Here is a 24,799-nt window from a genome sequence, read left to right as displayed (position 1 = left end):
AATAACGTCATTCAGTGCCATACCGGTACTGGGTTAATCAACAATGACTGGTACTTTCAGATTCCGCAATGTACAATTTTGTCTCCGCGGACTCTGTGAGGGTGTCTTTACGCTGCAGTGTTGTGTATTTTCTCTTTATTACAGTTTTCGAATCAGCGAAACCCAAGCGCATGAGAGAGTACGTGGGCAGCATTTGCGACGCCCACATCTTGCGCGAAGCTCTACGGGGCGTAGACGCGGTGATACACTGCGCCTCAATCGTCGACATCCGGTTTTTTGCCGATGTCAATGCCATGGAGCGGGTCAATGTCATCGGTGAGTATCGAGGGATATTGTTCACAGTAAGTTTTCTTTGCAGGAAATGTGTTAAGAGTATTTTTCGTACAAATTTAAGTGGATAAACTATGACTAATTTATTATATTGTGTACGTAATAATGCGGTTATGTTGCCCGAAATTCCATTTGGGACAAGAAAGGTTTGAGCTAAACAGATATTTATGTCGGCCCTTATAAAAATGATCCGAAAGCATCGATGTCCAAGTGCAGTCCGTAGAGACCTTGCCACTGCTGGCGTTTCCTAAGGTCTTTGTAATGGTGCCGCTTGAGATGCTTTGCTTTCGGGCGCACCTTAACACTTCCGAATGACTTCGACCTTCTTCCTACGCGTTGCGCCGTCGATTCCTCCTGCAGCCCATGTAATGGGAGAGTTGTCGATGGGAAATTTCGTTGCTGGTACTTCCACTTCTATAATCTGCAGTGCGCACGCGTAGACTGCCACCTCTCGCTTCTTCCAAGTTTGAGCTTGCGCTCTAGAACGCCTCGTGCTATGGAATGCTCCCGAGAGAGCCGTTTATCTGTCCTCGTAACACAGTTTGTCTCAATTAACTTTACCTCCTCCTCCTCCACGGTTACGGACGCAGGATGCCGGATGCCGGCCTTATCGCTCCAGGGGCCATTTAAGGTTCTCGCCTGAGTGATGCACGTAGATTGGCCGCCGGAGCCGAAATCAAATTTTCCGATAGGCGATTGTTTACAAATGCAGAGCATTCCTTAGCCGCCACACGCATACTTCTGATCATCTTCCGTTTGTCCTCTAACCACTATATACAAGAAAGGCTAGACCCATTGATTCCGAAGGTAGTGACTTCACACAGTCGTCACAGCTTTTGACCTATGTTTCGCCATCCTGACTACGTTAGGCGATAGTCCACAGGCATCTTTTTTTCTCGTGCGGTTCCGAGTACGCTCTGACTTCGGAGATAGTTGTTTCATCGAGGTCTTGTGCTTGCGCCTGACAATTCGGTTTGAATGTCAGATATTTACGTTTCCTGCTTTGTGGAACGTCGGCGCACCACTGATTCGTCCTCGCTTCCTTCATTTCCAATCGCGCTTAGTGGCGTGGTCATTCCGCGATGTCATCATTTGCCTCATCAACAGACTCAATACCTCTCTCATCGAGCCGGAGAGACCGGGAGGGTTTCGGTACCTCTTATCACCTACCAAGAAATTACTCAGTGCTACAAAACCACGAAGCAGACTTTCCCCAGTCCTCTCACACATTTGACAAAAAGCCAAGAAGTCAAATTCAGTGTGATTCAAAGAGGCACTTTTCCCCACCCAGTCTGTATGCATTTACTCTTTTCCCCAGAATACTCAGCTAAACATAAATTCTGCCAGGAAACTGGAATAGTGAAATGCATAATATTCGACAGCACCAGAAACTCAGACCTTCCGCCCCTGACCCCGATCCCTTCCCCTGAGCAGTGGGAGGTACTAATTTCCAGTTATCGACCTGAGGACCAGCTCCTGCTTGTGACCAGTTCTACGGCAGACCAGGCAGTCCAGGGACACCTGGACTGAGAAACAACTGTCGCATTAATATTTAATAAAGACTCTCTCTCTCTCTCTCTCTCTCTCTCTCCATCCATCCATCCATCCATCCATCCGTCCGTCCGTCCGTCCGTCCATCCATCCATCCATCCATCCATCCATCCATCCATCCATCCATCCATCCATCCATCCATCCATCCATCCATCCATCCATCCATCCATCTATGTCACGCTGACGGCTATTAATTAAATTTCTGCAAATGACAAAGTCAAGCTGACGTGATGCTCCGCAAGGTGCTGTACCACAACGCTTGCCCCAGTTTTGCGCCGAATAGTATGCGCGATGGTGTCATTTGCCGAACTGGCCTTGTTGGTGTCGTTGTGATGAAGCTGAACAACGGGATTGCCCCAGAGTTGTTTGTTACGAGATACGAATGATAGCCATGTTAACGTGACGGCACGCAGTGGAGCCAGCCTTTATGTAATCGTCATTTGATTGACTATTTTTGTTATTTCTCGCGTCATTTCCAAATCCAGGAACCAAGAACGTCGTAGAATCCTGCATTGCAGAAAACGTGGCGTACCTGGTCTACACCGGCAGCGTGGCAAGTCTGCAGGAGAAACAATCGACTGGAGTTGTGCATGACCACCCCGTCCTGAAATTCTACTCAGCCTACGGAGAGTCCAAGGCCCGCGCCGAAAGGATTGTGCTGGGTGCCAACAAACGTCATTTACCGAATGGTATGTATAACTAAAAATTAGAGAGAAATGAAAAATACACTTTATTTAGACTAATATTACGATGATGCACCTTCAAAACGATGCTGGTTATTAGGTCGCGCTGATAGTTGTCAGCGTTAACCGACCAGTCATCTCGGCAGCCCTGGGAAACAACCGGGGCTGTAGGTCCGGGTCCGAGCTTCGTAGCGCCGCCTCCCACCGTTCCTCGGAGACTATTTACGGAAATGATTTTTTTTGGGCAAGCCCAGATGATATGGGATAGAGTTTCATGGCGGCCACATAAGCAGCAGGCCGAAGGACGATTTATATTAGGTGGATGTGGGTCACGATGGCAGCATTGGAAGGGGTTTTGCAGGGTTTTTAAGGCGTTGGAATGGTTTTGAAGGAGGTTGAAGAACTAGCCATGTGTGGGCTTTAGAATTATCTAAAGTTTTGACCGCCAGAGGATACATGGAGAGGCAGTAGTGTATAGCTTATTTATTTATTTATTTATTTATTTATTTATTTATTTATTTATTTATTTATTTATTTATTTATTTATTTATCTATTTATTTATTGTACCCCCAAAGGGCTTCACGCAGGAGGGTATTACATAGCGGGAGGTCAATGGAGCAAAAACAAACATACGAACAAAGATGTACACTGCGAGAAATAGAACATTAAAAGAACAGCGCATGCGAGAACACAACTATGATAAATGTAATATTAGTTCTAAATAACGCGTCAAAATAAACTCAGAAGAAGCAACAACAAACAAATCTCATTAGAAAAAGGGCAATCTGTCAGAAGTTACACAATAAAAAAGCGATAGTTTTGTTTTTCAATTCCCAACTTGCGTGAGCATTAGTTGATTAAATTTAACGGCATCAATGATGGTAACTATGTTGGCAATGCGTTCCAGTCAACGATTATACGCGTAACGAATGACCGTGCATAGTTCAAAGTATGACATGCTAAAGTTACGCTTCACTTTGAAAGGATGGTCGTGTCTAGGAAGGATGGAAGCTGGTGAAGAAAAGAAATCGTCATGAAGCAATGGGTGGTGATAAAGTTTATGAAAATGTGATAACCTTGAAGCCGTTGGGACAAGTTGAGCAATTCTGCACGAATTTTCAAGGCTGTAACACTGGAATGACGGGATTAGTCAGAAAAGATTAAGCGAACTGCACGGTTTTGAAGTGATTCGATGTTATTGGTTACTTACGCTTAGTAAGAGTCCCAAATCGCTGATGCATATTCGATTTTTGGCCGTATAAGCCTGATGTAAGCGAGTTTACGCAGGTGCGATGGGGCATGCTTCAAGTTATGTTTTAACAGACCTAGTGAGCGGTTAGCCGATGCAAGTACGACGTTAATGTTATGATTCTAGGATAAGTCCGAACTAAGGTAAACACCAAGGTACTTGCAATTAGTAGTAAGTTCAGCTGGAGTATTATTTAATGAGTACGAGGTTGAAATGCGAGATGCGAGTTTAGCAAATGGCATAATCTTTGTTTTATAATTATGAAGGCACATTAACATTTAGACCACCAAGAGGTTATACTGTCTAGGTCAGCCTGGAGGGCCTGCTCGGCATCTTTCCACAAAATTTTGCGATGATCACGCAATCCTCCGCGGAAAGCCTGATGTGAGATGAAACTGTGTTATGCAAATCATTAACGAAAATTTAAAAAAGCGATGGGCCCAGCACGCTGCCCTGAGCAACGCCTGAGTACACTTCCTCGAAAGAAAAACTGTTATTGACGGATGTGAACTGAAGTCTTCTTGAAAGGATATCTTTATGCCATGCAAGTACAAGCGGGCGAATGTTAAGCTGTGTTAATTTGATTAGCAACCTGTGATGAGGGACCCGGTTAAAGGCTTTGGGAAAATCCAGAAAAATTGCGTCAGTTTGTACACCAGCGTAAATGGAAGAATGTAAATCGTGAATGAACCCTGAAAGTTGAGTGTCGCACGAGTAGCTCTTTCGAAAGCCGTGCTGGTACTTGAAAATGTTGTTATACTCTTCTAGGTAGTTAATTACCTGCGAGTGAATGAAATGTTCGAGAAGTTTGCAAATGGTGCTTGTTAACGCTATATGTCTATAATTAAGTGGGGAAGAACGATCGCCAGATTTAAAGATGGCTATTACTTTAGCGATTCGCCAGTCTTCGTGGATTAAACCAGATGACAAGCATTGAATGAAAAGACCTTATACGATATGATGGATGCCTTGAGAAACATTTTTTAGTATTTTGTTATTGAATCCGAGGTGATCAGATGCTGCAGTGGTTTTAAGTTTGCTGAGTAAGGAAAGTATACCGGCCTCGTTAATAACTATTTCGGGCGTTGAGCTAATGGGACATTGAGCTAAGAATCGTTAACAGCTGGTGATGATCCTCTCAGGTAAGCACTAAAGAAAAGCTATTATTCAGGACCTGCGTGCAGGAATGACTCGTCCTCAGGAATTGCGTTGCCTGAAGCACTGGAAAGGGTGATGTCGGGATGATTAGAAAGGTTTTATTGTTCCAGAACTTTTTTGGGTTGTTAGTTAACACTGACGGCAGATCACGGGCAAAAAGTAGTTATGGCAGGTTAATTTTAGCACAGACGGTTGCAGACTGTCGAATAATTTGTACCATTTCCAGGAAGCTGAATCTTTACGCATATCAGCCTGCCTGTAAAGACGCTTCTTTTTATCATGAAGTCGGTGAAGCTGATTTTAAACAAAGGAACTGTCTTAGTGCAAGAAATTGTTATGATGGGTACAAATTTATTTATGAGCTCGGAAAATTTAGTTTCAAACAAACTCCAGTTATGCTCTACTGATCGGGTTGAAAAAGCTTCGAGGAATGCTTCTGCGAAGGTAGACAAATCCTCGTTAATACCATCATAGTTTGCCCTACCGTAACACATTATTTGCTTTTTAGTGTTTAATGACTCCCTTTTTAATTGGTGAACATTTCAGGTTTCCTGTGATAATGGAGAGATCGGAAAGACCATCAAGATGTATTACATCTGAACAAAGATCGGGGTTGTTTGTTAAAATTAGGTCAAGGACTTTAGCGGAGGTTGTGGAACGTCGTGTGGTCTGATTGAATAATTGAAATAATGAGAAATCAAGGCAAGTGTCGAGGAAAGCACTAGCCTCAGATTCCGCGGCAGCTTCTGATATGGTAGACCAATTAACCGAAGGGAAATTGTAATGACCAAATATGAACAGCGTCGCATCAGGAAACTTCGAAGATACCTCGCCTAAGACTCTGCGATATTCGACTGTGAACATTTAGATATCAGGGGGACGATAAACAACACCAATAATTATATTACTAGCACCATTTTTCAATTGTACCCAAGTAGACTCGATACATGAATTAATAACAATGAGAATAGAAATAAGATATTTTCTAAGGGAAAGAAGCGCACCCACACCGTGGCGATATTCACGGTCGCAGTGATAGAGCTTAAATTCAGAGTTAGTAACAAAGATTGCATCATCAGGAATATTGTCATTTAGCCACGTTTCAGTGAGTGCGATGACAGATGAAGAACATAAATCGATTAGCGAGGAGAGAGGCATGCTTTTGGGCACTACACTTCCTATATTAGTAAACAAGAAACTAGTAGTCATGCCAATATTATGTCGCACACATGGGCGTAAAGACAGATTAGCTTTACGAGATGGGCGACTGACTGCAGAGCGTCAGTGGCTGCGGTTCGCAACGTTCTGTGAAATACGTACAGCGCATTCGGCGTCAGTGTCACAATAATAAGTGTCATTGTTAATATGAAGTTTTTTGAAGTTAAGGCGCACCATCTTTCTTCACATTTTTGGAAAACTGCAACAACTTACGTCGCCCATCGTGACCAGCATCTGAGTAGTCGCGGGATAAGCTGAATGTTGTGTTTTTTAGCTTAAAGCCGTTGCCCATCACCGATTTAACTTCCTTTTCGTTCTACAGCTTGGCTATGATAGCCCGTAGTTTTTCAGAAGAAAAGCGGCCTATACCGTGAGTCCTGGCTATGGTAGACACTGCTATACCAAGTTTATTTTTATGTACGAGACGCTCAGAGATGTCCCACGCTTCGGGTTTGTCGGTGTCGCTAATCACGTAGAAAAAAACGCTAGACCAGCGTGAGCCGTTTTCCAGGTCGTTGATTTTTTCTTGCATTATGGAAATGTTAGGTTCAAAGGAACCGGAAGGTCCGGGTGATGCTGTCGACTGACTTTTGGATTCAAGTTCTTGAACACGTTTTGATAAATCCTGTAAAGCGTTCTGCAGTGTAATATGAATCCGCAGGATTTTGTTGACGCCTTTAAGCAGGCTAGTGTTAGTGGCCTCAAGCCTCTGTACAGCGTTAAACACACTTAGTCATCGGATCAGGATTCAACTCGGTATCACCCCCGAGCACCAAAAGACGCCTCATGTGCATTGAAACCGCGCGGAAACGCTTCAAAACATGAGGGGGCCACGACACCGCTAGCAGGCAGACATCAATGTTGTGGCAGCAACTACAATCATAGTAACTTACCTGAAAGTACATGATGGGTGAGGAACGCGGCATTCAATCAGCGATGCCGTGGCCGAAGGCTCTGCTGAATTCCCCGCGCTTTATATAAAGCTTCTGGGTCAGCTGACAGCGTAGCGCGTTGCCAGGCGAAGAATCGCGTCTTCGCCAGAGGTGGGGGTGTGTCGAGTGGCGGATCCGGGAATTGGCCGCTATCGGTCAGGAAAACGGCAGCACCAGCATTGGGGACGAATGGCAGGGCTGGCGCAGCAGCCGATAAACAGCCGCTCACATCCGGCAACACCATCTGAAAGTATATGATGGGTTAGTGACGCGCATTGAATCAGCGATGCCGTGGCCCTATCTTTTCAAGTTCTCCCTTGAAAAGAGACGGGCCCCATTCTCGACTGCACGAATTCCTGGGGAATTCGCCATGTTTTTCTTTTTGCGTAAGCAGGACGTAAGCAATCAGTGACGTTATGCACTTATAGCTATGACGACATGCAGTGTAATTTGACGCATCAGAAATTAAAGATCCCAACCAACGTATCAAATATTGCGAATTAAATATGTAAATACACTTGGCATGTACTATAAATATTAGGACGGTAGTGGAGGCTGGCAAAAAAAAACACATTTCTGCAGGTCAAAATTGGCGTCAACACCACAAGGCGATCGAGTACGTTGATCCAAAAGCTAGCGCAAGGACGATGTCGAGCTAAAGAACAACACATAATTTTTTATCGTATCCATTTATTTCTTTCAATCGCTTTTAGTTACATAGTTGGGCTCTCTGCTTCAATGCGAGCTTGGTTGCGTTATGGCCTTCACAGCCGCAACCGCCGCCACGCCATCGTCTGCTGCTGTGTTACAAGTTTATTGCATGATAACAGAAAAAGGCGGCCGCGACCATCGCTTGTATGACACATAAAAATCAGAGCAGAGAAGCGCTACGACTGAAACCTCGGAGCGCACCGATGTCGCCGATTCACTCATTCGTCAACCTCGACTTCAATAAGCGCTGTAATGAACAAAAGAGCCACTTTGTTATTTTTCTTTTGAGTTCGATCATGTGGCCCAGCAGCTTACTAGGAGGAGCGTCGACAAATATCATGCATTGGGTTCTCTTTGTCATGGAGAGGCTTGTACTGCCCTCTTATGTTGCAGTTACGCCAAACAAATCATTTTTATTTTGTTGCCAAACATAAAAGCAAAATACTGCACGGTATTTGTATGCTCCATGATCGCTGACTTGGAAGCAGTTGAAACTACAATTTGTTTGGTAGAAACATGCTTTAAACCACGCGTCATGTAGTGCTGCGCCTACTGCAAATTCGCGGACATTTCGCGGCGCCGAAGGTGGGGGAAATTTTTTGCCCTATTTCGCGGCAGAAGCAGCCGCCATTTTCAAGCTGTTACGTCAGTTTTACGCAGGCTGAAGTTGCCAATGCGGGACGTGATCGGTCACGCCATATCAGCCAACAACAGAGAGGGCGTGTATTACAAGCAGTATTGTTGTTGAATAGCAAAGGCAGGCTTACGTTGTCATGTGCGGTGCATTTACTATAGCTTTTCATTGCCGGCCAAGAATTGTGCACTTCACGTAGAGAGAAATAAGGCAAAATTTATAACTGTTGACAGTAAACATCATGAAACGTCAAAATGACGAAAGCACACACAGCCGCTTTGTCAACCGAAAGCACGTGACCAAAACTGAAAGCCAATCAGAAAAGACTTCCGGCAAATTTTCCAGTTCCTTGGGAAGTTGTGCCGTCGAGAATGGGGCCTCTGGGGTGGCATTCTCGTAACTGTCCCTTTTGAAATCGTCCCTTCTGCGTCTATTTTATCGTGACGTACTTCAAATTAAGCAGTGGGCTTTTGATTTAAACATTGTAACTGTTCTTGCAAATGCATTGTAAAGAACTCAAACCTCCGAAGAACATTTCGATGGATTTTTCTTATCGCTGATGTGGCCATTCTGGGCGCAGACTTTCTGCGTAACTACAACTTGTCAGTTGACATGCACCGCAAGTGCCTCATTGATGCTACAACGCACATCTCTGTGCTTGGTGTAGCATAGAAGGAACCGCTCTTGGCGGTCGCGAACACCTCATCGAGGTCGGTCTACGACGAGCTTCTTGAGGAATTCCCGTCCCTTCTGCGACCTGCAAACTTCCTCCTCCTCCCCGTCCGACATGACGTCACTCACCACATTGTCGCTACTGGCCCACCCATTCACGCTCGAGCTCGTCGCTTGCCCCCTGATCGCTAACAAACAAACAAACGAACAAACGACGCCGTGGACCGGGAATCAAATCGTCGCTCTGGCGCCCAACAGCCGGCACAATGCCTTAGCCACTCAGCCGCCTTCACCGATGACATTGCATTAACGAGGGTATTAAACGACATCGCACTAACACGGTTTCTGCGGCTCAGAATGCGCATGCGTGCGCGTTTCGTGAGTACAAAATCTGTGGGTTGTTTACGTACACATTGAAGTGATATTAGACGGTTGTGTTCAAGGGGAAGCCTCCAAAGTAAAACATTCCCTCAAGGCTGCGTCTAATCTCGTGGCAGCCGTGAGAATTACCTCCGCGAAATTCTCACGGCAGTTTCCATAAAAGCTGGCTGGCCGAAAGTTTGATGAATAATATTACGTCCCAACGTAACCTAACGTAACATAACTTGACCGAACCTTACGTTACCTAACCGAACGCGTCAGAACCTACCCAAATCATGCTAAACTGCAACAAACCTAATCTAACTCAGCCCAACGACACAGAACACAGTCTGTATTAAACGCAATTCAACCAATTCTAGAAGTTCAGTGCGTCGATCACTTGATATAGTAAAAACCAGAGTAAAAAAAAGCACTAACAAAATCATGATAACCAAAAAATTCCGAAAGCTATATAAAAAAACATCTCAACATTGGACTTGAACCGCAGCCTGTTCTTTTAAAACCGAACACTAAATCACAGCGCTACAGGGGCAACTGCAGAGAGGACTTTTTAAGGGGATATTTATCAGATTGAATCTGTGCGTAAGGTTCTTACCGATAAGAAGCGACTGCCGTGAGAAATTTCTGACGGTAATTCTCCCGGTTGCCGGGATAATAGACACTACCTTCCCTCAAACCATTCTCCGTGCCTTTTTTCTGCGTTGTAACCGAAATCCTGGCAACCTTGCGTAGCCTCAAAATGCCTCGTTTCGTGCTCGGCAGTCGCATCCTCAGTTCGGTCGTCCAGATGCGCTGTCTTATCGGTTGCAGCTGCAAAAATGTCTGATGACATTGTAAAAACTCCAATGGTGTTGAATTAAATCAGAGTTGTCCAAGCGAGAAACGGGTCGGAGCAGTCTGTTCGAAAGCGGTAAGGCCGGGGGTCTCTTTTCTAGACACACGGACACGCACTGATAATGGTTGTTGCAGGTCCGTAGTACATACCCACGCGTGGAGTGGGCTATGGTTGCCCACATGCCGTTCACTACTCCCGATTTTTCATGACACCTATATCCACGGAGGGATTCGTGATTCAATCCCCTGCATTATAAAACAAACAACGCGGTAGAAGGCAAAGTGGGGGCAGTGCATGAAGTACCAGCGGCGTGGAGCCAATCGCAACGTAATTTCTTCCTAGCGATAAAAACGTAGCTTTCACTGTCATTGCAAGCGTGAAGAGACAGGGGAAAGTTTTACAACTGTGTATCAACCATCGCTGGGGGCCTTTAAATGTCCACCACGGTGCAACCAAAGCTTACGTGGAAACGCACATGTGCACATTTTTTTTTCGCAGCAAACAAAAGGGAGAGATAAAAAAAAACAACACGAAAATAAATAAATAAATAAATAAATAAATAAATAAGAACGAATGAACAAAAGAAATAAAGACAGAAGCAGCGAGAGAAATAAAAAGTAAGAAAGACAGAAAGAAACAAAAAAGGAAAAGGAAGTGAAAAAGCAAGAGAAATTCAATCGCAAACAGTATAGGCGCCAGGAATAATAACTTTCATATTAACAAGTGTACCAGTCTCACTTGACACGCCACTCACAGTTTGTGAAAAGTTAAATTGTCAGTATCTTGCAATGAGTTCTTGAAATGCGTGCATGCATTAGAATACAATTACGAGCAGAAAGTGCAAACCAGATAGTGCGTGGTGGTGCATATGTACCAATACCTTGTCCTGCTCTACGTGTTGTCATATTGATTACGCTTTTCATGGTTGCACGTCGAACGCGAACGAACAAGTATGCAGTTAAGGCTGCGCAAGGTAGACTGTGCGCGTGCCGCGTTCTCTTTCTCCTGTCTTAATCCCCACTTTGCAATGCACATCACCTCATTGCAAATGCCGCAGAAACTGTGCAGTCCCGTCTTGAATCTGTGATGCAGATCGACTCTTGCCGAAGTATTTCTAATTTAAAAACATCGTGTGAATTATATTGCCCCCGATTAACGTGTTTTACATTACCATTTTTCAAAATTACCACGGATTACAAACGCCGTGAATTAACTCCTATTATGCAAGCTGGAGTGCATATAGAAACGACGGCCTCCGAAGAGATTGGGTTACTTCTTTGTGTATGCGCTGAAGCTGCCCGCATGACACGTGCCCGCGGTACCAAGTAATTCAAGGTGTCTGGAAAATGCACGCGAAAGAATTTACACAAGAGGACGAAAATAAACCTGATGTGAGGGAGCTCGAAGCGATAGCAACTGCGAAACAAATGACAAATTGCGTCTAGAAATGTTCGGTGCGCTTTTTTTTTGTTCGGTTTACTAACCCCAGTGCACTGCACTCATAGTCGCTGTAGCGTTTGAAGCAAGTCAGGAAAGTTGTGCTGGCGATTGTGAAGATCTTTCCCCCACCATTTTTGCACCAAGTCGGTTCGGATGCCGTGCGAGGCATCGCTTCAACGTGAAGGTCTGGAGTTATCGACACAGACGGTACGGTGGTATTAGCTCCATTAAAGCAACTCACTCACTCACTCACTCACTCACTCACTCACTCACTCACTCACTCACTCACTCACTCACTCACTCACTCACTCACTCACTCAATCAATCAATCAATCAATCAATCAATCAATCAATCAATCAATCAATCAATCAATCAATCAATCAATCAATCAGCGCCACTGAGAAATCCCGTCATTCGAACAGCGACACGACACACTTTGCAGTTTTGCCCAGAAGCTCCCTAATGCAACGCGCTCCCGACTTGTAATATTTTCAGCCAAAATTACGCTTTTTCAACCATATATTTTCGTAGCGTGTGCGAATTACTCTACACACGAGATGCTCGTTCGTCTCTGCCTGTGTCACTGCGCATACGCGCCGAATTTGGAGCTGACTGTGTGCGTACGGAGTAGCGATGCAGGCTGGAGAGCGAGAGGAGCACACGGTCTGGTTTCTGGTGGGCTCTGATTGGATAACTGGTAACAAGAGTGAACTGAAATTGAACATCGGAGAAGTATACAAGATGCAGTAGTACACATGGGCGTCAGCAAGAATTCTAAAAATGTGCACAAGCGAACGATGAGCTAAAAGATATGCACTCGTACACATTCAATCTTTATCAAAATTTTGTGGGCCAAGCCGGAAACGCGCAGGCTGCAAAAAATTCAATGTACAAGCTAACGTCCCGAGAGAGGCTGAAGCTTTTTACGCGACGCACTGGCAGATAGACGGAAAAAATGGGATCCTGTAACGCGATTTTCATATTCTGACGGTTTTTGTTGCGCTATTTTTGCACTCGAAAAAGGTAAGCTCACGCAAGAGACAACCGCCAAACAAAAACAAACGAGAGGAGACGAACACACATACTCCTTTAAACGAACAAGCCTGCGAACAAACAAGCAACCCCGGAGAGACGAAAACGAGTAGGCACACACAAGAGACGATTGTGAGAGGTGCACAGCTGGCCCGAAGCGTGCGCACTGGCGTGCGCGGACTCGGAATCGATTCGGCTGGGGAGGGTTGGGGGTATCGAGGAAATCCACGCCGGCACGCCCCCGCAAGCAGCGCGGAACCGCGCCTCTAAAGCCCGTCCGGTGTCTTCTCCGGCGCGCCTTCTTGGCTCCGCGGCCGGAGGCGCCAGCGAGGCAGACCGAAAACCACTCTCGGCGGCCCGCGACGCCCCATCGCTGCTCCCAGCCGCCTCTCCCGCATCCCTTCGCTTCCATCTCCCGGCGACGCGCGCAGACACGAGCGTGCTTCGGCTTCACCTCCTGGCTTTACCTGTACTGCGGGGAAGCGCGTGGAGCAGGCGTTTCAGTACTTGCGCCGGCTTACGCCGCTTTTGTTCTTCGCCTGAGGGTAGAGTGAACCGAATCGCCCTGGCGTTTTTCTGGCTCGATCGGGGCGCGTTTACGCGGTAGGCTGAAAGCGGTTAATCACAAACCGACGCGGTCGGGCCGATGCGTGCAGTTGATACGATGGATGCGACGAGTCTTTCCTGTGCTAGTTAAACCTGAAAATTTTGGTCTGTCTGTCTGTCTGTCTGTCTGTCTGTCTGTCTGTCTGTCTGTCTGTCTGGCACGCACCACAGCTTCCGTAGAACGCAGTGTCTAGAGTGCGGTCCGACGACATCCGAATATTTGAGAAGGCTAGCACTTGCGTTTGCCTCGTTTTTTTTCTTAGGTTAATTTTGGTGTTTGAATGATTTCTTTGTGTGCGTTAGGTCATGCTATATAATGTTTCAGTTAGGTTGCCTAGCTTTACGTTATCTAGAGCGATTTAGTTCTAGACGCGGCACTTCTGTTGCAAAACGCCGGTGGACGTAGATATAGTGGAGAGCTTATAATGCCGTCAGACGGGACTCTAGACGCGGCCTCCGTAGAGTCAGGATGCTGCGCGGCTGGCGGACACCTGTTCTACTCTCGTGCCATCACGTCCAGGTGCCACGCGGTGTGCATTATTCGACAACATTTACGTTTCAGCTTCATAGCGTGATCTTTGTGAGGCGGACACATTGCTCCCCTGCTCTCGATTCCTAGCCTACCCCCGAAGTCTGTATATGTCCCGTAGAAAGAAACAACAACAACGACAACCTTTGTTCTGCGCTGGCAATGGGGGCAGATATCACAACTCTTTTGTTTTTATTTTCTTCTTTTTTACACCAGTAAAGTTTGGTTCGTTGAAGAAGGTGAGAGGTGTCGTCGTGGAGGGTGGTGAAGGACCCGATGACGAGACGAGGCAAGAAGATGATGAAGGAGAAGAAGTCTATTTACACTTATTTACAGGAGACGACGAAACATAGCACAAGACAAAACGAAAACTGGATTAAAATTAAAAGGCGCCGCAGCGCGCAAGGGGGGTATCGCGGCACGATCCCTGCTGGGGGTCCGGAGGCCAAAAAGGTGCCAAACCGCCGCACGGCTGGATTGAAGGTGCGTGGGGTCCTGGCGCCCAGAAACCGCCACGGGAGCGAGTCTTCGTGCGACCGCTCGCAGTCGCAGCTCTCGACAAACTCGTTGAAGTATGCGCGAGCAGGGCGCAAGCAATGCCGCCTCCCCACAGCAGCGCACATGCAAATAAGGGTTTTGACCTCCGCTCCCTCCCTGGCCGTCCCCGAAGGTCAGGAGGACAGGAAAGCCTTCCCCGACGCCGCTAAAAAGCCGCCGGCGAGGCCCATACAAAGGGTTGCGACTCTCTGGCGTCGGCGGAGGCCGCCCCAACATTCCGCCACCGGATGGGGAGACACAACAAGGCCACGAGAAGGGAGGGGGGTCATCGTCAAGACGGGGTTCATCGGCGCTGTCATCATTACAACACCTTTCAAGTCAACGTTGTAATAAAAAGCGTCTACTGTGCTTTTCTTGGCGGAAGCTACTAAAAACTACTAAAAGTGTCAAAAGATTTCAATTTTTTTATGTACTGGCATGATTTCAGCATCAGTATTGTCCACTGAGCTGCTACTGTGCAGATCCGGGCTCACATCTCACTGGATCACACGTGTTTTTTTTTTATTTGCTCTTCACTTTGGCGGCCATTTTTTGGTCGGTCAACAACAAAAACAACAACAACGGCGTGTTTTCGCGAAATGGGGCACTCCTTAATAAAGTACAGCACACTAAGGACCAATGACAAGAGGAGATTCAGACATGAGAGGATGAAATGTCCAATCGACCCTGAATATCCAACACGGCGAAGGATCCTTAGGGACGTGAAGTTCACTGTTGGGTCCTCCGTTTCGTTCGGCCATCAGGCATTTGATCATACAGCGCTTGCCCTGTCCGCATTCAGATCCGGCGTTGTGTTAGTTGTCAGCATCGCAAATTTTCTTTGCCCTTGCACCGGGCAGAAAGTTTTATTAAGGCCTCACAGGTCTTCCAGAGAAAAAAGAAACACACTCGTTTAATTTAAACACCCCTGTAGTGTTTCTCCGTTTAGAAGACTTTAAAGTGATATGCCCATTCGCACGGAAGTTGGTTATCGGTTGCTTGAAAGACTATTTGCATTCATTGGCGCTTAACTTTAACGAACGTGTGGAGAAAAGCGCCTGTCTCGCCTCGTCACTGTCCTTTTCTTTTTTGCGATAAGCCTTCTTTTTCAATGTGAACCAACTCGCCCAACAACACGGTCTATTGAACGGTGTTTGAAGAGCTTTGGGCTTATCGTCCTCCCCCGAAAACACACACAGGATAATTTAAGGAGTGTTCATCTAATTTCTCCTGAAGCCATTCGCCTAGCGGACGTTACCTCGTCCCCAGCTGGTCCTGATACAGTCAAACCCGGCTATAACGAACCCGGATAGAGCGAATTATGCTATATATCAAACAAAAATATTTCAGTTACGGAAATACATGGGAAACATATTCCTTACAACGAAAAACACATCCCATATATCGAACTGTGGGCGCCTAGAATGGCCGCCGAAATGCATGATTTCGGAGCGGTGATTGAGATGTGGATTGGCCGCGACCAGGGAGCTAGAGTCGCGACTGAGACATTGCGCCTCGCACGGAGCGACGTGACACCCAATACTTTCCGTAACTGTTTCCGACGTGCGGGTTTCGCGACGGAACCCATCCAGTCAGCGAGTCCAGACCCAGACAGCAGCATCGGTGAACGGTAGGAAGAGCTCGCCAACGTTCACGATGATGTCGCGAGTGAAATCCGTCCGGCGCTTATAATGGAGCACTTTCGGCCGTCGATGTGCTCCGCCAATGCTTCTTAAATTTTTAGGATGCGGACTCGAACTGGTGCAAACAATGTATCGTGTAGAGAATGCTATTCTAGTTGAAGCCGCCAAAACAAAAGTGAAAACAAAAATCACCGCTTTTTTTTTGCAACGTGGGCAGTTAAGGCAGAAAGTAACTTTATTACTTGCAATAAATGGATTATTTTGGTATGGTAATGGCTACTGTACTGTGTTCCTTGCGGCATACGCGGGTGGCGGAGTTGGGGAGTCGGGTGGCGGAGTTGGGGAGTCGGGGGTGGGGGCTCCAGCGGATTGCGAACTCGTAACAATAAGCTCGTTATAGGCGGGTTCGGCTATATCGAACTATTAGATATATCGAACAAATCACGGTCCATGTTGCAGTTCGCTATAAACGGGTTTCACTGTAGGCCATCGCGTCCCCTCTCTCTCCGAAACTGCAAAAAATAAAAATTCCAGTGAACACAACACCAGCAAAAGTGGCTTGCGTGCCATAGCGGCGGTAGCGTTGAGTTTGAGAAACGGTTTAAAAGGCCAGGGCCAGCGGTGTTTATGTGTACAGAATACATATACAAGAATCGATATGTCGCCCTGAAAGAACACGTGCCGAGGAACCGATACACGCAAAGTATCGTGACTCACTCCCGAAACGCATCGTGTATACACGAGAACGTACAGAGTGCACGTCAAGTTGTCGCCTACCGCGTGGGCAAAATGCTGGGCGTTCACAAGTGAAATGAAATGTCGTAAGCAGTGAGGACGTGCTCGCCTAGGCACAGCGCTTGTAAACGGCGACGTATACAGCCTGTCCCACGCGAAAAATAGACGAAGTCACCCGTAATGTGGATGCAATAGCAAGCGCGTGTGTGACTCAGTGGGTTCGAGAGGTAGGAGGAAACCTCGTGGTAATTTGTACACTCACAGCACCACGCGTCGTGGTCGAGAGAAATTCCGCAAGACCGGCCAGTGGCCACCGAGGAGGGAACTGGAATGTACGCGCATTGCGTAATATTTCGTCGCGTATACCGACGAGACTACGCGCACGCATGCGCACGCGTGCGCACGGTTGGCTCTGTTGGTTCCCCTTACTATAACTAGCCTGCTTAGTTTATTGCTTGCTTCAGCCGCGCGCGGAAGGTCCGCTGCACGCGGCCGGCTACACGACGCCTGAAGTGTGACAGCGACCTGGGTGCTTGTGCGCGTGCGCGTGGTGCTTGTGAGAGTGCACCTGTCGGTGGGCGCGACGAACGTGCCAGTGGTGTGTGCGCGCGATATCGGATGTGGCGTCTCTTCCTGCGACCAAGGTATGAAGTGTGAGATTTTAATAGCTTCTTAAAGACGATAGCCTTTCTTGGGCTACTTAAACCAGAAAACTTCGATCTGTCTGTATGTCTGTCTTTCTGTTTGTTCTTCGATTAAGACGTCCGGCCAAAAGTTAGGGGAAATCTTCACCAAAGAGTTTATGTAGCGAAAACCATTCCAAACCTCTAAACCTGGAGATATGCTTCATCCTTGTCAACATTGTTGAGCAAAAGGAAAACATAAGGCATGTTTGAGGCAAAACAACAATGAACAACTGGTGCACGCGGCGTCCTTATAGCTGAAAAGAAATCTATGCTTGATATTGGTGACAGCAAATAAGAAATGCGCGTTCAAAACATACTTTGACGAAAAATACAAAAAAGAGCTCCCGCGAGCCCGAACCTATAGTGGCAGTGTTCCAGTTTTGAGAATAACAAGAAATTCCAGTAGACGGTACGAGCAGTGTAGCGCGGCAAAATTGAATTGACTTTAGCGCACTTCATCCGTGTTTATCGTGCGGGGATCGAAAGACAGCGGCGTTAAGAGGGGGGCGATGGAGAGAAGAGAGCCACGTACGAGACACGGGCCCCAGACGACTATCGTCTTTCGTCGACATTTGCAACGAAGGGAGCAGATACGCGACCTCTTTTAAAGACGATAGTATTTATTGGGCTACTTAAACCCAGAAATTTTGGTCTGTCTGTCTGTCTGTCTGTCTGTCTGTCTGTGTCTGTCTGTCTGTCTGTCTGTCTGTCTGTCTGTCTGTCTGTCTGTCTGTCTGTCTGTCTGTCTGTCTGTCTGTCTGTCTGTGACTCGATTCAATCACCCGGCCAAAGTGAAGCGAAGTCTGCGCAATAGTCTTGTATACTCACAGCCAAATCCAAACGTCTAAGTATGGTTTATATGTTCCTACTTGTCGGCATGGTTGAACAAGAACAAAACATTGCGCAAATATAAGCACGAAAGTTAATACACAAGGGATATTTACAGTGTTCCGTTATAAAAAAAATTATATATGCTTGATTTTTGCGAAATGAAATACAACATCCACTGCAGAAAAAAAAACACTGCCGCCTGCTGTCGCCCGCGCCACTGTAGCTTCTGGCAGCATTTTAAGAAATCAAGCGGCAACAGTTACGGAAGGTTCCACTACATAGGTTGCACGTTCTGCTTGGAACGCACGTGGACTAGAGAAATGCGGTTCTATAAAAGTTGAAGTAGGGCGCCTCGATTTGCGCGCGTCTCCGCCGTATACGGCAGCGCTGGCATCGAGGCACCCGGCCTGGAGCAGTGGAACGCGGTAAATTTAAATTGACTTGAGCAAACCTTTAGCATGCTTACCTTGGGAGGAGCGCGACACAAAGGAACAATATGAGAGGTGAGCGGGAAAGCGAAGAGAGGCATTTACTCGGCAAATGTCTACAAAGACTATCGTCTTTTGTCGACATTTGCGACGAAAGGAGCAGTGCACTACGACACTCCTAAGGGCCAACGTCTTTTCCATGCCCTACAACAACAGCATTTTAACCTGTGCAATATACCAGGTCTACCCACCCGTATTGGCACAAGCGTTACCAGGGACACTACTCTGGACCTCACGCTCACCCACAACGTCCCGCATGCAGTATGGCCCCGCCACGACGAAACCCTGGGCAGTGACCATCACATCATTCAACTCACGATATCGCACTACCACCCCAAAGCACCCTAAATTGGCACGACCCACATCACCAATTGGAAAGAGTTCCAAACACAAACACCGGCTCAGAAAATTGATTGCATCGACACATGGACAACGAAATTACTGGACCTCTGTCGGCAACACACTACCACTGTCAACCTAACGCACGAACTCCCTGCGGCAGACTCTCACCTCCTCCACATATGGGCAGCTCACTGCAGCCTCACCAAACGGTGGAAGCGCAACCGCACTAACCGTAAGCTTAGGCTCCGCATTGCAAAGCTGACGAAAGAGGCAAAGAACTATGCTGGCCAGCTCAGCCGGCAGAACTGGACAGAATTCTGTGTGAGACATCAGGGTACCTTGGGCACCCGCCGTACCTGGCACCTGCTCCGCTCCCTTATGGGCAAGACGGAAACGAAGGCTACCACACACCATCACATCAGGCGCCTCATCCACTCCTACCACGGTACGGAAGACCAGCTGCTGAGTAGTCTCAAGCAATCCCTCCAGAAAGACCCGACGCAACCCTTAGCCCGCTACCCGCCCTACAAGGGACCCCCTAATCCCTCTCTCGACGGCCCATTCAAGCTGCAGGAGCTGGGAGCTGCACTCCTAAAGCTCACACAAAACACCACCCCAGGCAATGACCAAATTTTCAACAAGCCTCTCCGGAACCTTGATCACGCGGAAATTGACCATCTCTTAGATTACTATAATCACCATTGGGCTGCTGGCACTCTCCCCCAGCAGTGGCGGCATGCGGACATTACGCGGGTCCCTAAACCAAACAAACCCATTACCACCGCAAACCTTCGTCCCATCTCCCTCACGTCTTGTGTTGACAAGCTTTTAGAACACATGGTGCTTAAACACCTCACTCCTTACATCGAGGACAACGGTTACCTCCACACTACCATGTTTGGATTCCTCCCCCACCTTTCTACTCAGGACATCCTCTTACAAATCAAGGCGGACATCATCGATCACCTCACCACCTCGAGCAAGAAGTCTATCCTTGCCCTTGACATTAAAGGTGCATTCGATAACATCACACATGAGGCCATCCTCAAGAGAATGGCAACCACAAACTGCGGTCCGCGAATGCACGCCTATTTCACTGCATTTCTCCAAAACCGCACGGCCACCGTCCGCCTCGGGAATCTCCGATCCACGACTTTCCCTCTCCGCTCCCCAGAAATATGCATCCGGAATACAAGTGACTCGTGCGGCCGCGTTCCACCGGCTACATTCCACTAGCTCCATCACTCGGTACACGGACGCTGCTCGCTACTCCAACCAGCGAGCTTGCGCCGTTGCCGTTGTCGACCACCGCTTTCAACAGCTTTCGGCAGCCACTATCCACACCACCACTGCCACAACGGCCGAAGAAGCAGCCATTGCGCTAGCAGCCACTACAGCCAAAGACTACGTCACCGTACTTAGTGACTCGCAAGAGGCATGCCGCCTGTATCTTCGCGGCCGCATTACTCCCATAGCTCTCCGCATACTTCAGGCTAATTACGAACTACCCGACATCCAACTCATCTGGGCTCCCGGCCACGCTGACCTTCCCGGAAACGATGCGGCCCACGCCGCTGCCTGCGTGTATGCACGCCAGGCCGTCTCCGACCGGCAGCCTCCTTGCCCAGATAACCCTCTCACCCTCCCTGATCTCCTCACCCACTACCGCCTCAGCCGCCGCAGATATCCTCCCCCTCACCCTCGCCTTAGTAGTCTCGAAGCCACTACCCTCCGAAGGCTACAAACTAACTCTTACCCCCACCGTACACTCCTCCACAAAATGTACCTTACCCAACACTACACGACCTGTGCCTACTGCCCATCCCCTGGCACCCTATACCACATGGTATGGGAATACCAGCAATCCTCGTCTTTATCTCCAATCCCCAACCCTATTTACGAGCAGTGGGTGGAGCGGCTGACCAGCTCGGACCTTGCGGCGCAACAAGAAGTCGTCGCTAGAGCCCGGGCAGCCAGCCAGGACCAGGGCATCCCGGACTAAGGATGCCCCCCACAGGGCTGGTTCCCCTGCCATCTAGCCCCAAATTTGCTCGTTTTTATTAAACGTTTATTTCTCTCTCTCTCTGGGCATTTTTGTGGTGCTGTACGAGTAAAAACGTGTAAGAGGGGGATTTTAGTTTCCTAACGACGTACCTGTTGCGCGAGAAGTCTACGAACGTTAAGCTGGCATGTTTATGCGTAGAGTACCAATAAAAGGTTGTAAATGTCATGCAGAGTGTTTGTGTAATTTTGGTAGTCTGCTCGACAGCTATCAAGCTCGCACACGATCGTTTATTCCATTGCACCTGCTGACCGTTAGCTAGCTCGCAGACGATCATATATTTCACTACGTGGGGTGGGGTATGATGAACACAGAGCTCTTTGATGTAAGGAGTTGCGAAATTCAGCTTTAAAAAACGACCCGCACCTGGACTCCCCCCCCCCCCCCCCGCCCCCCTCTTTGGATCGTGCGTACGGTGGCGCCACCGCAGCCACCGCCCGCACTATCCAAAAATCATACTAATTATTCAAACTGATAATTTAACGTTTTCTTTTTTGGATTGGAAAACATTTATTGAGCATAAAAGTGGGTGGCTTTCTCCGTCCAGATAGCCACGAGCTAGCGCAGCTGCTTGGGCGCGAGTGATGAGGCGTTCTTGGTCCTCGCACCGTGAGCTGGCCAGCTCGCGCTCCCACTGCTCAGGGGATGGGGAAGGGAGGGGGTTTGGCGCGTAGGGGCATTCCCAGACTAGGTGGTAGGTAGTGTTTGGGACGGAGCAAGAAGGGCAGTTGTAGGGGTAAGTGGAGGGAGACATGTGGTGGAGTATCGTGGTGTTGTAGAATGTGTTGGTCTGCAGTCGACGCCAAATGCGACCCGCCTAGGTGCTGAGGGATGGATGAGGAGGAGGGTATTGAAGCCGCAGTTGGCGATATAGGATTTCAGTGATATAGGATTTCAGTGTATCGGGGAGGGACCGGGGATAGATGGAGAGTTCGGAAAGGTCCTCTTCCGTAGACGAAAACGCCCAGAATGTAAGAGCGCGGGCAGCGGCGTGTGCCGCCTCGTTTCCCTCGAGGGAAGAATGGCCTGGTATTTATACAATCTGGATGTGGGGGGATCCTTGATTGAGGATAGTATCTTCAGCGCTGAGGGAGAGATGCGGCCTGTACAGTAGTTGCGGCAAGCCTGTTGCGAATCTGTGAGGATTGCCACGTAGTTAGAGGAAGCCGTGGTCACTGCTAGAGCGATGGCTGTCTCTTCAGCCGTCGTGGTGCTTGCGTGGAGAATGCTGAGGGAGGTAACATTGACAGATTTGGAGTCGACGACAACCAGTGCGTGAGCAGGGCGGGATGTATACGGAGCGACGTCCGTGTATCGGGTGTCCGGTTTGTTGTGGTATTCGGCTCGGAGGCGGGTGACGCGGGCCTGTCTTCTGCCTTGATTGAAGGAAGGGTGCATGTGTTTGGGGATGGGAGACACGAAGATGTGAGGGCGGAGTGACGGAGGGATACGCTGGAGGGTGTCTAAAGGAAGAGGAGTGGGGTAGCCTAGTTTATGCAGTACCGTGCGACCCGTAGGGGTGAGGGCAAGGCGAGTGAGTTGCTGGACCCGCTGTGCTTCTAGGAGCTCAGAAAGGGAATTGTGGATACCTAATTGCAGAAGGCGGGCAGTAGGCGTGAAGGCAGGGAGGCCGAAGGCGATTTTGTATGATTTCCTAATAAGGGCGTCTAATTTGGCATGTTCTTTTGGTTTGAGGTTGACGTAGGGAGTACCATATGTAATGCGGCTGATCAGTAGGGCTTGAACAAGACGGCAGGTGTCTGGTTCTTTTAGGCCATGGCGCTGTGTGCAGATTCTTCTGATGAGATGTGTGAGCTGGGTGACTGTGACATGAAGTTGTGGGAGAATCGCCGCCCCAGAGCCATCTGCGTGGAACGTCACACCAAGTATACGGAGTGAGGGCACTTTGGGGACGGGCACGCCGGCCTTCCGGGGCCGGCGCGGGGAGCAGTGCGGCGGAGGACGCTCGGATGTGCTGCCTTCGTAGGTCTGGGAGGTTTCGTCATGTCTTCGTTTCTGTCGACAAAACAGATTAGCCGAATAAATTGGTTCCTACGAATACGAAGAGTTTTTTAGATGCGACGCTGAGAGGAGCATCTCTTGCCGGCGGCCCTGTCCTTCCTGCGTCGTCGTCGTCCGCGTCCGCACAGCTGCGTCTCTCCTCCGCTCACCCCCTCTCCTTTCTCCGATAGCGAACACTCTCGCCCAACATCTGCGGGAGCGTGGCGCAGCGCTCACTCCGCCGGTGGGCGGCACTGCGCGCCGCGCAAGCGCGCTGTGCGCATGTGCAGCACCCTCTCTCTCCGCGGTCTCCTCTCCTTCGGGTGTGCTGCGCATATAAGTGGAGTGCCGCGCTCCGGCCGGTCTCTCAGTCGACGGTCGTCCGCGCTACGCTTGCTCTCTCTCTCTCTCTCTCTCTCTCTCTCTCTCTCTCTCTCGCATTACCCGACGATTGCTCGCGCAATTCGAGTAATCGACCCAACAGAAACGCACAATGGAACCCCCCTCAGCGTCGCATCACACCAGGGTTCCCGCGAGGGGAGGTGGGCGTAATTTTTTTTAGTGAAGCATGAACTGATGGGAGTACGTTTTCGCGTATTATGAACGATCGAGCCAAACCACGGAATCGTGTCGCTGCTCTCTATCCTCTATATCATCTTCCGGGCAAAAGGTTTCCACACATACTCGGAAGCATCGGAAACTCTTTCGGCACGGCATGTTTTGCTAGCTGGGGCACATCACGCGGAATTTCGACTACGTTACATAACAAAGAAGCATTTTCGTGTCTACCCCCACCGTACACTGCCATGGATATGTAAACGGGTGAAAATATTTGTGTGGTGTGTGGGCGCTCCGCAAATTCTTTTTTGGCCCTTTGGAACCATCCTGACTTCTCTCTGTTTGCAAGTCAAATATATGTAATTGAACGGGATCTAACCAATTCGCCCCATCACACGTCTTCCTCATCAGTTGGGCATATCTGTTAAATATAAATGCCGAATAAAAATGTTACGTGTACGCATGCATACGATGTTTTTTTGGCACGTTCATTCAACAGGCAGAAACTGAGGTGCTATTAAACCTTTTATTTTGCGCGCCTGTAATTTTGGTGAGTTCCACGACTTGGAAAATTCGCTAACTTAAGGGGCGCGTGAATCTTGTGTTTAATAAAATCAGGCTGCCAAGCAACGCTTGCATTCTTTATTGCACATGGCTTTTTTTTTCTGATCTCCCGCATATTTCGAGTGAATCGCGAGACGGACGCGGGGAAAGCAACAAGGGATAATATGCGTTATGGCCAATCCTTGTCTTTGCGGGTGTGTGAAATTAAGAAGAAAAGTTCTTGAGGCTTATTTAGTCCGATGTCCATATGCCTTGTTTACCCCCCCCCCCCCCCCCACTTATCGAAGCATTAAGGAACAGTTCTTTTTTTGTAAAGCATTTCTCTACAGCGCAGCTTTTTCCCCCCCTAACCCACCTTTGGAACAATTGATAGAAAAATCCGCAGAGT

The 24,799-nt window shown here is 48.2% G+C and overlaps 2 protein-coding genes across 3 annotated transcripts in view; both read left to right on the top strand.

The window, feature by feature from the left end:
* Nucleotides 1-24,799, top strand: part of LOC144146070 (NADPH-dependent 3-keto-steroid reductase Hsd3b4-like) — a 46,142-nt gene that overhangs the window by 14,774 nt on the left and 6,569 nt on the right. For both annotated transcript variants that reach the window (XM_077677998.1, XM_077677999.1), the window contains exons 3-4: nt 145-315; nt 2,368-2,571. In XM_077677998.1, coding sequence (XP_077534124.1) covers nt 145-315; nt 2,368-2,571 — 375 coding nt within the window. The remainder of the gene's footprint in view (nt 1-144; nt 316-2,367; nt 2,572-24,799) is intronic.
* Nucleotides 17,387-24,799, top strand: part of LOC144146071 (3 beta-hydroxysteroid dehydrogenase type 7-like) — a 59,104-nt gene continuing 51,691 nt past the window's right edge. The window contains exon 1 of the mRNA XM_077678000.1: nt 17,387-17,523. Within this exon, the coding sequence (XP_077534126.1) occupies nt 17,498-17,523 (26 nt within the window). The 5' untranslated portion in view covers nt 17,387-17,497. The remainder of the gene's footprint in view (nt 17,524-24,799) is intronic.

Source organism: Haemaphysalis longicornis, unplaced genomic scaffold, assembly GCF_048455015.1.
Source record: "Haemaphysalis longicornis isolate Haplotype H1 unplaced genomic scaffold, Haemaphysalis longicornis Haplotype H1 scaffold_7, whole genome shotgun sequence".
Lineage (NCBI taxonomy): Eukaryota > Metazoa > Arthropoda > Arachnida > Ixodida > Ixodidae > Haemaphysalis > Haemaphysalis longicornis.
Note: the sequence above shows the minus strand (reverse complement) of the source record. Positions and strands in the feature narration are given on the sequence as shown.